Source organism: Heterodontus francisci, chromosome 2 (assembly GCF_036365525.1).
Source record: "Heterodontus francisci isolate sHetFra1 chromosome 2, sHetFra1.hap1, whole genome shotgun sequence".
Classification (NCBI taxonomy): Eukaryota; Metazoa; Chordata; class Chondrichthyes; order Heterodontiformes; family Heterodontidae; genus Heterodontus; species Heterodontus francisci.
In genome coordinates this window covers 122,809,432-122,824,977 of record NC_090372.1, presented here as the reverse complement: position 1 = coordinate 122,824,977, position 15,546 = coordinate 122,809,432, and the positions used below count along the sequence as shown (strand labels likewise).

General features: G+C 42.6%; 1 protein-coding gene across 1 annotated transcript in view; it reads left to right on the top strand.

The window, feature by feature from the left end:
- The window catches only part of poc1bl (POC1 centriolar protein homolog B (Chlamydomonas), like), a 60,656-nt gene that overhangs the window by 35,080 nt on the left and 10,030 nt on the right, over window positions 1-15,546 (top strand). Inside the window, exons 6-9 of the mRNA XM_068010039.1 lie at window positions 641-758; window positions 5,535-5,711; window positions 6,863-6,994; window positions 7,961-8,071. Coding sequence (XP_067866140.1) covers window positions 641-758; window positions 5,535-5,711; window positions 6,863-6,994; window positions 7,961-8,071 — 538 coding nt within the window. The remainder of the gene's footprint in view (window positions 1-640; window positions 759-5,534; window positions 5,712-6,862; window positions 6,995-7,960; window positions 8,072-15,546) is intronic.

Below are 15,546 nucleotides of genomic sequence, written 5' to 3'. Positions count from 1 at the left end.
GTTGCTGCTGTTAGGTGAGACGAGAACCTGAATGTTGCAAGACTTATTTATCCATGAGGCCCATCACAGTTGAGTCAGACAAAAGCAAAATACTGTGAATTCTGGAAGTCTGACATAAAAAGAGATAATGCTGGAAATACTCAGCAGGTCTGGCAGCATATGTGGTGAGAGAAACAGAGTTAACGTTTCAGGTTGATGACCTTTCATCAGACAGTTAACTGTTTCTTTCTCCACAGATGCTGCCAGACCTGCTGAGTATTTCTAGCACTTTCTGTTTTTTATTATAGTTAAGCCCGAGTCTGTCCTCACCTGCTTTTGATGCAAAATCGCTGGAACAAGAATCCTGGCTGAATTGTTATTTTCTCCTCCCCAGTCCATTGTAATGGAACTAAATTGCAATACCGCAGTTGCTATTCTGGTTAAGGTCAGCTAGCTAATTCAACACCGAGCTAAGGAGTCTTTGGTCTCTTATGCTGCAGATACACAATAACATTATTTGCTAAATCATCAGGAGATCCTGAAACCTATACTTTCTAAAATAAATATAATCAATTCATTTGCTCTGTTTTTTCTCAGCTGCTTCATTTTTTTTTAAACAAAGCTAAATATGCACAATCGAAAAAAATACATCTCTTATCAGATCACCTACGATGGCAGGGGGGCTGTTTGCTGTCAGTAAGAAGTACTTTGAATACCTGGGCACCTATGACACAGGGATGGAAGTATGGGGAGGAGAGAATCTAGAGCTGTCCTTTAGGGTAAGTATCGTGCATGCAGTTGTATTTACATGAACCCTCAGCTACCCTTTGTGCCTCACTTGGCATTATCTGTAGGGTGCATTGACATGGCCACCGTTGCCTCCTGATAAGCAGCAACCAATTAGGTGCTGGGACTAATCACAGCAACTTTGTTTCTGTCCTAATCACCCCATTCACCACTGCCCCACTGGATATTGCCACCATCTTGATCTAGCATGTAACTTTGTCACCCATGTAGCTTAGTTTCCCTGTGTCCATTTATGCATGTTTTGGCTGCCACTCCGGACCTGAGCCCTTCACTCCTATTTCCCCTCTTCTCTCCATTTTCCCCCTTTTCTCTTTACCCCTCCCACTTCCTGCCTCCTTTCTTTTCTCTGCCCTCATGTAATCTATCTTCACATGCCAATACCCCTGGCTTAATACCCTCTTAAATAGTCCTCTAGCCGCTCTCCTGCCATCAGAAAGACCCACTGAGCCTCTTGTCACTGCCTCTTAAAGAGCTGCAACCCCAATTGGCTCATCCTATTCTTTTCCCTGCCCTTCCTGACCTGTGCACTAACTGGGAACTAACCTTGCCATCTTCATTCCTGAGCTTCTCATCCCTCCCAGTTCTGTCCCTGTGGATTCTGCCAGTAGATCAGTTTCCTCTCTACATCTCCCTCCAAATTGTATGTTGACTTATGAAATAAAGCCTTTCCCGTTCATGAACTTATTGACATTGTCATATTACATACACATTGACATTAAGGCATTGACAGAGACCTGACTGAGGGGAGATGACATCTTTCCCCTTAATTAATCTTTTCCATCTGGTTATACCTTCCACCACCTGCCCCACTCAAACCGTCATGGCGGTGGTGTAGCCCGTATCTGTAAATCAAACCTTGGTCTGTCTCTTTACTCCTCTGGCAACTTCTCCTTTGAACATCTCGCCTTGTTCTATCCATCATGCCTCTCATTTCAAATCCTTGTTCTATACTGCCCACCCAAATATCACTCCAAATTTCTCACTCGATATCTTTTTGGCTTTCCTCCCTCAGCCTGTGCACTGAGCGATTTCTCATCCTTGGTGATTTTGATCTCCTTCTCAAATCAATCCCTCTCCTCACCTTTAATGCCCTTGTCCCCCACTGGAACTATTACTGGTTCTCATCAAAATCATTCCCTCAGGTATACCCCTCAACTCCACTCCCTTAAGTCCAAGGGACACAGACTTGAATATCTTTGAACAACTGGTTCAACGATTCATCGCCAGATCTGGTCAGACCACTTAAAAGCATTATCAGGCAACTGATAACTATTTCAAAGATCCTCCAAGAATGTAAAGATAACTCCCAATCACAACACAGAAGGAGGCCATGCAGTCCATCATGCCTGTGCTGGCTCTTTGAAGGAGTTACCCAATTAGTTCCACTCTGCTCTTTCCCCATAGCCCTGCAATTTTTTTGTTTTCAAGTATATATCCGTTCCCTTTTGAAAGTTACTATTAAATCAGCTTCCACCATTCTGCCAATTTTCACTTTCTTTGCTCTATTACAAATCAGATTCTTAAATGACCCTCCCCAGCCTCCTTCACCCTCGCCTCCGACTTTAAGTGTGAAGAGCTTTTTGTCACAAAGATCAAGATCATCTATTCAGCTGCAGCTGTCGCTTCCCTCCCTTCAGGACAAACTTCCTCATATTCCCAGATGTCCTAGCCCTGAGCCTGTGTCTTTCCCTATATTCCATCCCACCTCCTGCAATGCTTTCTCCAACTTTATCTTGTCCGTGAGATCCAACCCCTGCTCCCTCTGTTCTATTTGAACCAAGCTCTTAACCACTCAACTTCCCTTACTGGGCCCCAGGTTAGCTGATATTGTTGTTGGTTCCCTTTCCTCTCCCCTCTCCCTTCAGATCTGCTGTCATTGCTCCTCTGCTCAAAAAAACTCTCTCTTGACCCCACTGTACCTGCAAATTACCACCACATTTCCAACCTCTCTTTCTTCTCCCGAATCCTTGAACATGTCACTTCCCAAATCTGTGCTCATCTTTTCCACAATTCCAATCTGAAAATAATACTGAAATGGCCCTTATTACAGTCACAAATGACATTCTTTGTGACTGTGACCATGATAAACTACCCCTCCTCATTCTTCTTCATCTGTCTGCAACTTTTAACACAGTTGATCACGCCATCCTCATCCAGTGCCTCCATCATCCAGGTAGGTGTCCTAACTTGGTTCCATTCTTATCCATCTAATTCTAGGCAATGGCTTCTCTTCCCACTCTTGCTCTGTTACCTCTGGAGTTCCCCAAGGATCTGTCCTTGGCCTCCTTCTGTTTCTCATCTACATGCTACCCCTTGCCAATGTCATCTGAAAATGCAACATCAGGTTTCACATTTATGTCAGCTTTATCTACCACCACCTCCTTGGACCCTTCAACTGTCTGTTATTGGTCACGTTGCTTGTCCAACATCCAATTTTGGATGAGCAAAAATTTCCTCCAGCCAAATATGGGGAAGACTGAATCCATTGTGTTTGTTCCCCACCACAAATTCTCTTCCCTGTCTACCATTTCCATCCCTAGTAACTGGCTTAAGCTGAGCAAGACTTTGCAAGTTTGGTGCTGTTTGATCTCCAGTTGAGTTTCCAACCACACAACCGCACCATCACCTAGACTACCTACTTGTACCTCCGTAACATTGCCTGACTCTAATATTCCCCACCTCATCTTTTATTGAAACTTTCATCCATGCCTTTGTTACCTGTGTAAACATGACTATTCCAATGGTTATTTTCACTGGCCTCACAACATAGCATTGTACACATCCCAAACTCTGCTGCTTGTATCTTTAACTCACTTCAAATCTCATTCATCATCCCTGTGCTTGATGACCTTCACTGGCTCCCCTTCGACACCACCTCAATTTTAAAATCCTCGTCCTTGTTTTCAAATCCCTCCAGGGTCTCACCCCTTCCTATCTCTGTATCTTCCTCCAGCTCTACAAGCCTTTGAGATATCTATACTCCTCCAATTCTGATCTCTTGCGCATCTCTGATTTTAATCACTCCACCTTTGACAGCCGTGTTTTCAGCTGCCTTGGCCCCACCTCTGGGTATTCCTCCTTAAACCTCTCCACCTCCCTCCCCTTCTCTCCTCAAGATGCTCCTACAAGGCTACCTCTTTGATCAAGTTTTTGGTCATATTTCCTGATTTCTCCTATAGTTTGGTGTCAGAAAATGTCAAATATTTTTATTGATAGTGCCCTTGTCAAGCATCGTGGGACATTTTACCATGTTAAATGCACCATACAAATGTAAGTTGTTAATGATCAGTCACTGTCCCATCTGCATTTCCCTTCAGAATGTATCTTGTAACTTTGTGAATATTTACTTTCTCACTGGTGGTGCCGTCTTTCCCCCTACTGAAGCCTCTCTGTGTAGCTGGACTTTCTACCAGTGGCAGTGTGTCCCTTATCACTAAATCACCGCTTAATTTCTTCCTCTTGGGGTGTCACCTCCTCTTAGCATTGCACTTTGTTCCACCCTTTATGTCTGTCTAAAATCCTTGTTCTCTACAGTCCCCCTTGTCCTAAGTTTCTCACTAAAATATCCTCCATCTTTTTCTTCTCTAAGCCTCTGAGACTACTCATTCTTGGTGATTTCAATCTTCTTCAAGGCTGCTCTTGCCCTCTCTCACTGAATTCACCGCCCTTCCTCTCCCCTCGCTCAACCCCCAACTGATAACATGTAAACTCTCGTATCCATATTCACACAACCCTCTCAATCTTGTCATCTTCTGTGGCCTTTCTACTCCTATGGTCTTGATCACTTCCCGTATTCCTCATCACTCACATCCCCCTATCCAATTCCAACCCCCTTCCCTAGGACACTTACACTGCACTTTCAAGTTCCCAACTATTTGTCTTTTGGCCCTCCATTTGTCAGGATTCTTCCTCAGTTATTGACCTTTTCAACCACTTCCTCCCCTCAGTCTTTGATTCCCTTTAGCAAAACCTTTACTATCTCCCACCTCCGTTGTTCCCTTAAGCCTGCGGATTACTCTCGGGACATTACCACTCGTTGCATATAGACTTGCTACACTTAATTGCTACTGGTTACATGTAGACCATCAGTGAGTTATTGTATTACTGTCTATGAGAGGAATGAGTGTTACCAGTATTGGTGAGATGCTGCTGAGATCAAAGTTCTTCCCAACTCTGGTTTCCTCCCTGCAAATCCCATTTCAGTTTCCCCTCTTCCCAACCCTTGGTTTCCCTTCTTCGCTTTTTTATGAAGGGTGGCCTTCTGGTTCTAAGAACTTTTCGTAGAACAATCTTGAGCAAAAGTTACTCCAGTACAGGGGAGTCGACCTTTATAAGGCAAATGCAATAATATTTGCAGATGTCAAGTAGTTAGACCTCCAACCAGAGTTAGCAACCTTATTCCTCCCACCCCCAACAAAACCTTCCCTTTTTGACTCTGGTCTTTTGTGTACCCCCTTCACTTTGTACTCCATTGGCAGTTGTACCTTCATCTGCCGAGGTCTTAAGTTCCTCCCTATCCCTGCCCATTTCCCCCATGCCCCTCTATTTTTCTGATTATATATCTATGGCAAGCCTTGGGGTATTTTTATATGTTAAAGGTGCTGTATAATTGCATGTTAATAAAAGAGGTGTTAAGGGCTGATAGGCCGCCTTCTGTGCTGTACAATTGTATGATTCTATTTTATGGTGTTGCTGCGGTTTGTTCGTGGTATTTCTTGTATTAATTTGTTTTGAAATTATTTCAAAAGGTATGGCAATGTAGAGGCACCTTGGAAATTCATCCCTGTTCACATGTAGGCCACGTTTTTCCAAAGCGTGCTCCTTACGCTCGACCAAATTTCCTCCAAAACACTGTGCGAGCAGCTGAGGTGTGGATGGATGAATACAAAGTACACTTTTACTACCGGAACCCCCCAGCTAAAAAGGTACTGAGCAATGGGATGTCCACATTTGCATTCAGCATCCATAGTTTACAGTGGAACCTGCGTTATTTGCTGCAGTGGAGGGGATTTGTGGAACTTAGTGACTGTTGGGTGAAAAGTTCCACAGACTTGGAATGAAGTCAAATGCAATACAGATAACACAAGCAAGGTCAATTCATTCACCAAGAAAAATGAAATGCAAATAGCAAAATATTACTGTGCTGTGTAATGAGACTTTATTCCATAAAATTATACCAAATAATCTTAGGTGAACAATGAAGGTTCCATTATATTTAAGTATCTATAAACGATCCCTGTTTTAAAAACAGTAAAATTGAATTGAGTGCCCGATCTTACATAGTTTCCCTAATACGGTCGAGTAAAACTTTAAGTTACCAAAATCATAGCATTGAAAATAGTCTTCAATAGCATTACTTACATGGTGGTTAACAGACTGATTGAAGGAAGCAGCTTTTACTAACTTAGTCCTTTCATGGCTTACTGAAAATAAAATGATGATAAAGACAGTGCAGAATTAATTGTATTTTTTGTTGGCCTGTAATATTGCCCTGTTCAGTAAATTTTGTTCGACAGTTGGTGCATTTCATCCCACCTGGTTGAATTGTTAATTAGTATGTCTTATGCCACTTGAAATGTGACATCAGAATTAGTCTTTGATATCTTTTATTTTTGGGGTGTGGAGGTGCAGGGCAAGATGGGCAGAGAAGCCTCGTGTTAAGAGGACATATTTGTAAAGTTCTTCCAAAATTGACACACTAGTCTGCACCTAGCCACTGAAAGCCACAAGCGACTGCTTTGTATTTATTGTGCTCGACTCTTAATACACTAAACTGGTCTAGCTAGTCAAACAGTGGTAGACAATCACTGCAGAACGCAATCGTAACAGCAGTAACAGATGGACTGATCAGGCTAAAACTGAGGCAATCTAAGTTCAGTCGACCCTGCAGTATTTAGGCATGTGTCCAAGTTGACAGAGATAACTTTGAGTACAATTATGTCAGCCAACATCCCAGACTCCTCCTTTATTTATCATTGGTTACAGCCTCTGGATATCTGAATAGAGAATGAAGTAGGAGCAATCAATCAGCCTGTGATTTCGAATGGCTCACTGTAGCGGGTTTCATTTGTTCCAGGAGAAATATGGAGATATTTCTGAAAGAAAGCTGCTCCGAGACCGCTTAAAGTGCAACAGTTTCAACTGGTACTTGAAGAATATATACCCAGAATTGCATGTGCCAGAGGATCGTCCTAACTGGCATGGAGCGGTAAGCAGACATGCCCTTTACCACCTAATCTAATCCCACTTTCCTTTTCGCTCCCCATAGTCTTTTTACTATTCCTCTTTTTTTCAAGCAGACCCCTAATTTCTCAGGCTGAACCAAATTGGACCCTATATTGAGTTTCCAACCCAAATCCGCACCATCACACAGTTCTCCGACTTCACCTCTGTAACATTGCCTGTCTCTGTCCCTACCTCAGCTCACCTTTTGCTGAAATCTTCATCTATGATTTCAGGTTACACCTGAGGCTAACAGCTCTTTATTAAATATAGTGCAGGTCTCAGTAAGTTTTTTTTAAAGTCCAGAATAAATTAGTTCTCAAACTTCATAAATCTGTTATGCCAGTTTGGCCGTACTGCATCTAAATATTTCGGTGTAAATTTATACCCATTCACAACTGGCGTAAATGCAGGAATTTTGTTTTCTCATCTTGGTGTCGTACCCCATGCGTATGTCAACGAGCTAAATGGGATTTCAGCAGACTTCAGGAATGATGCAAATGATTGATGAAATTTGCACACAATGAGCTTCTGCCATAAAACCGATGTGATTCGCTAGCGCACAACTTTTCTCAGCTGCTTTTGCGTCATCAATTACAAGGAAATTCTAGGCCTAGGAGATAAAGCAAATCTCAGTCTATTTTCAGGACTGGGGAAATCACTATTTGTGTGCCAACATTATGTGGCTGAACACATTTAATTGCTTGGATTTTAAATATGATGCAATATTATGATAACCAGGAGTTAAATCATAGCAGAACCTCCAATGCTGCATCAGCTTTAGTTTTAGTATTTTGAAAGACCATCTGATTTGAACACTTTTAATATTTACTGTGCTAGCTCATTGGAATATTAACCATCCACTCAACACCTAGATATGTGAATGGACCTGACCCATATTTGATGTGTTTCTTTTATTGGATTGTTTTTAACATTGGGATACTTTTTCCAGATCCGCAGTGTGGGGATTCAGTCTGAATGCCTGGATTACAATGCACCAGAAAGTAGCGCTATCGGAGCACATCTGTCTTTGTTTGGATGCCACGGTCAGGGAGGTAATCAGGTGGGTACTGTTATTTTTGTAACTGTTCAGGTCTTGGGACTTTCTCAATGTAATTAATTAGAGCAAGAAATTATTTAGGTTTGTGGTCTTTTAAAATAATATTGATGTACAGTATGGAGAACATGGTCATATACTATGTAAAAGTGAATGTAGCCGCTTTTATTTGAGATAATATTGGCAGGAATCGGGGGCCTAACACAAATTGAATAAAATTAGGATTTTGCTAGTGAGGGAGTGCTGATAAATTGATGTGCTGTAATCATTTTTTAAGAGGTATTACCAATCAAATAGACAGCCATTTTGCATCATGAACAATTACTTTTGCTTATATTTCCTCTGGAGTTAAGGTTGTTTGCATTACCTAAAGGGAAAGCATTCTGCTGAGCATATGGATCAACTTTGCTGTTACTGAGTAGGGTTTTGAACAGGACAGCAATGTTTAATCATAGAAGTACTTTTTATTTGTTCTTGGGATGTGAGCATCGCTGGCAAGGCCAGCATTTGTTGCCCATCCCTAATTGTCCTCAAGAAGGGGGTGGTTTGATACAACTGAGTGGCTTGCTAGGCCATTTCAGAGGGCAGTTAAAAGTCAACCACATTGCTGTGGATCTTGAGTCACATATAGGCCAGACTGGGCAAGGAAGGCAGATTTCCTTCCCTAAAGGACATTACCGACAAGATTTTATGACAATCTGGTAGTTTCATGGTCACCATTGCTGAAACTAGCTTTTCATTCCAGAGTTTTATGAATTGAATTTAAATTCCACCAGCTTACCATGATGGGATTTGAACTTGTGTTTCCAGTGCATCAGTTCAGGCCCCTGGATTAGTAGTCCAGTGACATTACCACTACCATAATCACTATATACTTTTCTACAATTTTGGGGCAGACAGGTCAAATACATTAAAACCTCATTTAAGCCAGAAATGTGGGGAACATGACAATAAATGGTTGAACTGGAGTTTCAGACTAATTAATTTTACCATAGCCGGATCTATCCTTCAGCTGATCCTTAAGGCAATATGCAGATTTTATTTGATAGCTTTTAATGAATGTGTGTTGCTATATATGTGGTGTGTTTATCGTACACTGAGCTGAAATGTTATCAAACACTGGATCAGCTAATGTCAAGAAATCCAAACTGCATGTGACAAAGGAAATCTACGAGCTATGTACGAAGGGATCAAAAGGCGCTTGGCCCTGCCATCACCAAAGCGGCTCCCCTGAAGTTGGCGGATGGTGAAGTACTCACCTACAGAAGTAAACCGATGTCCCCTGGGCTGAACACTACTGTGAGCTGTACTCCTGTGAGTTGGACGTCTTCCAGTCTGTGTTCAATGCTCTCCTGCAACTTCCTGTCATGGATGAGTTAGCTGAAGCACCATCATCACTAGAGCTCGATGGCTATAGACAGCCTAGCGAACAGAAGAGCACGGGGCAAGGATGGAATCCCAGCCGAGCTGCTCAAGCATGGAAAGTCCCATCTATTGCCACACCTTTATGACCACCTTAGTTGCAGGAAAGTAGGCTCTGTTCCACAGGAGATGCGTGATGCCAAAATCATCACACTGTACAAAAACAAAGGCGACAGAGGAGACTGCAACAACTACTACTCTTTGGTGTCACGGGGAAGGCTTTTGCTAGGGTCTTACTGTCATGCTAGGCCCCCACCTGCCAAGAATGAGGCACATGAATTTTGTCATGAACATTGATTTTAAACTGTTAACTGGAGTGAAGAAAGAACTTGTTAAACAGATCAGCTGTGGCTGGAAAAGACATTTGCATATTAACAGACAGTATTTGGAAGGACAAAGCAGCCATTCTTTGACACATTAAATGCACAATGGACCTTTGATCACCAGACGCTGAAGGTGGGGGAGTTTGCATTCCAGGTTGACTGCTAAGATGGCCGAATACACAAACGGACATGGTCAAACCAGCTAGTCACATGACTAACCTGGGCAACCTGAGATTTTGGAATTTGTACAGACAGTTTGGGCAGAAAGCAGAATGCTCCTGGACTGAGAAAATCTCTCCTGGTTGGCTCACCACAGCTTCTCCTGTCTGCCTGCTTCCATCTCTTCTCACGGAACTCCAAATGTACTGAAGACACATGAACCCCAGGAGAGAAAAATCTCCTACAGCGAACAAGGTTTAAGAATAATACTGGGCCTCAACGAAAAGCAAGATCTACCTACAATAAAGGACAGTATAGTGAGGTCGAAGAACCTTAACACAAAAAACCTCCTCACATATTACCTCAAACTTTTCCACTTTATTTCTTCTCTTTTCTGTATCTGTTTGCATGTATGTATCTCGTATGCATGCTAGCTTGGGCGCATCGTGTATCCATAGGCGTCAACCGAATTAGAGTTTATGTTTAATAAATTTCAACTTTTCTTCTTTAAACCTGTTTGTGCTGGTTTCTTTGCCTTATAATTGGAAAGTGGTGAAAAAGGATTCACCAAGGGGGAGCTGTAAACACGATGTGTTTAAAAATTAAACCCTGTTACAGTAAGACCAGGTGAAGGCTGAAAGGGAACCCTAGACCTCTTTCTCATCTGCCCATAACACTTACTTAAAAGACTCCATTTATACTTGCAGACTGAGTGTACCCAGTGGTTTCCGTGCCGGCAGAGCTACTGTGGTTATGATCTTCTCCATATGCAAGCTACAAGAGAAGTGTAGGGAACAGAATCTACTCCTTTTACCTTACTTTTGTCGATCTCACTAAAGCATTCAACACTATCAGCAGAGTGGGGCTCTACAAGATTTCAGAAAAAATTGGCTGTCCGCCAAAGCTCCTCAGTCTTATCCACTTCTTCCATGACAACATGCACTGCACAGTACAGTTTGATGGCTCCACTTCCTACAGTTTCGGAGTGAAGAATGGAGCGAAACAGGGTTGTGTCCTAGCCTCTACTCTTTGTTTGGCATCTTCTTCATGCTTCTGACCTTTGCCTTCCCTGCAGATATGGAAGGAATCTACTTGCACACAAGGTCAGACAGCAAGCTCTACAATCTTATCAAGGCTGAAAGCGAAGACAAAAACACATTAAGTCCTGAGCAGAGAACTGCGTTTGTTGCTTACACGAAAACTCAGCTACAAAGACTCATGGGCTGTCTCTCCCACACCTGTAACTTGTTCTCCTTGACTATAAGCATCAAGAAAACAGTGGTCATGGGACAAGGTGTTACATCTCTGCCCTTGATCACACTAAATTACACCCCTCTGGAAGTGGTTAGCAAATTCTGCTACCTTGGGTGCATGGTGACGGACAATCTGTTCTTGATGCAGAGCTCTATATAAGCATAGGGAAAGCAGCTGCCCCCTTTGGCCGACTTGCGAAACGTGCATGGCATAACACCAAGCTGACTCTTGGGCCCAAGCTCATAGTTTATAAGGCCTGTGTTCTTCGTACCTTGCTGTATGGCCGTGAAACATGGGTGACTTAAAGCTACCAGAAAAAGAAGCTCAATAATTTCCATCTTCACTGTCTGCGGTGCATTATAGGTATATCCCGGTAGGACAAAATCACAAATACGTCCGTCCTCTCAAAGGCAGAGCTCCCAAGAGTGTTGGCACTAATCAACAAAGCCAGCTTTGGTAGATCGGACGTGAAGGCCCTAAATATTGACTGTTGCACTTGGAAGTCAATGGCTGGCGAAAGAGGGAAATGGCAACACATCCTGTGACCGGTGTGCACTACCACGATGACCAGTTCGACAGCAGCTTGGCAACAGGCGCCAACGCCAAAAACAACAACTCACAGCATCACTTGGCAGCTTCATGTGCAGCACTTGTGGCAGAAACTGCCTCTCAAGGATTGGCCTTCACAGCTATCAACAAAGATGCAACAAGAGAAGACACCCCACCTAAATGGATTGTTTGCTGCATGTCCATCATCTTTCATAGGTGGAAGGATGCCAACCAAATATCGTACATTGAGCTGAAATGTGATGGGAGAATCGCTCTTCGAGTTTACAATGGCAGCTGAGATTTCAGTGGGCAAGGTTTCTACTGCTAATATTAGTCTGTGCTATGTCTGCTGGTTGACAGCTTCCCCCAAGGACCCAACCACTAAGTTAATAGCTTCCTGTAATCAAAGTATTATTGCATCATTGAAAGCATAGGAATTTTGTTTTGCAAGTGGATCCGTTGGGAAGGTATGGGCTGGCAGCTGATGCATCAGTTGTGTAGTATGAGCGGATCTTGCTTGCTATAATCAGAGTTGTCATCTGTGAAACCAACAAGATTGGTTCCCACAAACTAAAAAATTTTACCTCTGATAAAATAAAAGATTGAAAGTGCACAGGACACCCAACAGCATGTGTTAAGCTGAGGTATGTCAGTGCTTTGGTTGTGGATGTATTGTCTGAACTCCAACATTAACATATTTCTATACCGTTTCTTATCTATATGATGAAGTCTCAATGCTTATTTTACATTGAGAATTTGGAGATTTTGAGCAGGAGAGGAATGGGAACATATTTACCTTGAGGGTTGAAGGCATGTTTGAACAGAAGCATTTAAGAATCTTGTGAATGTTTGAAAAGGACAGCAAAAGATCCCTGACCACATGCTTAGTGGTCTTTTCCCATCCTTTACTCTCATGGTATAACTTGGGAACACTGTGACGTCATCTGGCTCCTACCAGCCACGCAGTCTCCTGGGGGGAGGCCAATAAAAGAGGGAAAAATTTGAACCAATTTAGGGAAAAAGAATCTTCAGACCACCATGACAGGAAGATGTCCCTCAATACCTATATACTGAGCGTAATGTCTGCCACAATCAGGAACTTGTTCAGGTTCTTGTAAAGCTCCCTTTTGAGTGCTGGAAATGTGCTCCGTAGGTCAGTGACTCTTTGGGGGGTGGGGGGAGTGGAGGAAAGTAGTACCTCCTGACATCTAAACTAGTATCTCCTGACATAACTACCTTTCTGAGAGATTCATACACCATAGCAGGCAGAGTTTTCTATTATTCAACAACCTCGAGCACGTAACTCTGGTATACACCGACTTGGTGTTTACCCTACCCATGTGCACAACATCACATTTATTTGTAATAAATTACACCTGCCAGATGTGGGTCCATTTCCTCATTGCAACTAGATGAGCCTGTAATCCATTTTTCTCATTTAAGATTCTAATATTCACACAAATCTTTGTAACATCTGAAAGTTATGAACAGTTCCCCCCACAACACTTTCAGTAGATCAATGATGAACAATGATAAACATGAGCAATGGTCCGAACACCAATCCCCACGAGACTCTATTAATAACTGGTCCCCATGCAAAGCCACAACCATTGGTAACTATCTTTGTCTATGAGAATGCAACCAATTCCTTATCCAATCTAAAATCGACCTACTAATCCACAAGTGAGGAGGGGTCAAACCTGACTGCAACAGGTTTACTTCTTTTTTGAAAAGGATCTAGTTGCCAATTCAGTGATTGTTTAACTGTTTACATGCTGTGATCATAAAAGAAACAATCAGACCTGTTTTCTTGAGTTTGACAAAGAAAGAGGTTAGCTTTATAATACTTAAAACTAATCTAAAATAATAAAATACGCTCCGACTTGTACTCACACACGCACACTCGAAGTTCACAAACGCACACAAATAGATTACAGAGTGAAGGGGAGGATAGATTAGTCAAATTAGAATCTAGAGAAATAAAAGGGGTATTCAATCTGTGGAGGTTGGTGACTCGGCTGGCTTCAGGCTGAATTCTTGGTCTTGATGCTTCCGATTTAAAGACGTAGACAGCTGATTTGGCTGTTCTCCTGGAGACAGTAGTGCGGGGGTGATTTCCTTCAAGGAGTCTCTGTCTGCAGCAGGGGCGTCCCTGGGTGCTCGCGGTCAGCAAACAGGGTTTGAAGCTTGCAAGGTGGGTTGGAGAGAGAGAGGGAGGAAGGAGGGACCCACTTGGGACTACTCTTGTCAGCATCTCAACTGCTTGTCTTTGTACTGTAGAAAAAGCAGAAGTTAAACATGCGAAGGGTGGGCCTGTCTCATGACCGTCACTCAGTGATTCAAACATGGTCATTACTAGTGTATTCCCCTTTGCAACTTAATCTGTTCAAGTCTGGAAATCCCCTTCTCACAGCTATGGTCTCATTGTTCAGGTGGTTGTGTTCAAGGCACTCCCATTATCACAGAATTGTTACAGCTCAGAAGGAGGCCATTCACCCATTGTGTCTGCACTGGCTCTTTGAAAGAGCAATTCCCTCAGTCCCATTCCCCTGTCTTCTGCCCGTAACCATGCTCAGTCTTCCTTTTCATAAACTGTTATATTCCCTTTTGAATGCTTCAATTGAATCTGCCTCCACCACATTCTCAGGTAGCACATTCCAGGCCTTAACCACTCGTTGCATGAAAAAGTTTTTCCTCATGTCACTTTTGCTTCTGTTACCAAATACTTTAAATCTGTGCCCTCTCGTTCTCGATTCTTTCACGAGTGGAACAGTTTCTGTCTATCTATTCTGTCCAGGTGCTTCATGATTTTGAATACATCTATCAAATCACCTCTCAGCCTTCTCTTCACCAAGGAAAACGGTCCTAACTTCTCCAATCTATCTTCATAACTGAAATTCCTCAACCCGGGAACCATTCTCGTGAATCCCTTCTGTACTCTCTCCAATGCCCTTGCGTCTTTCCTCAAATGCAGCGCCCAGAATTGGATGCATTACTCCAGCTGAAGCTGAAGTAGTGTCTTATACAAGTTCAACATAACTTCCTTGCTCTTGTACTCAGTGCCTCTATTAATAAAGCCCAGGATACTGTAAGCTTTATTAACTGCTCTCTCAATCTTTCCTGCCACCTTTCATGACTTATGCACAGATATACCCAGGTCCCTCTGCTACTGCACCCCGTTTAGAAATGTGCCCTTTATTCTATATTATCTATATTCTATATTTATTCTATATATGATGCCCTTCCTCCTACACCAGGTCTCCAGCCCATTGTTCCTCTACTGGTTTTCTTGCCAGCTTTTGACTCCAATTTATTCGCCCCAGCTCCATTCTTACCCCATTGAAGTTGGCCTTCCCCAGTTAATTATTCTGACCCTGGATTGCTCTTTGTCCTTTTCCATAGTCAGCCTAAACCTTATGATACAATGATCACTATCCCTTAAATGCTCTCCTACTGATACTTGATCCACTTGGCCCACCTCATTCCCAAGAACCAGATCTAGCAGTGCCTCCTTTCTTGTTGGACTAGCAACATACTGTTGTAGAAAATTTTCCTGAACACACTGTAGGAACTCTTACCCTGCACTGCTCTTTACACTACTATTATCCCAGTCTATGTTTGGATAATTGAAGTCCCCCAGTAAAACTACCCTATAATTTTTGCACCTCTCTATAATTTCCTTGCAGATTTGTTCCTCTATATTGTTTCCACCAGCTGGTGGCCTATAGACAACACCGAGCAATGTAACTGCACCTTTTTTGTTCTTTGCTCTCG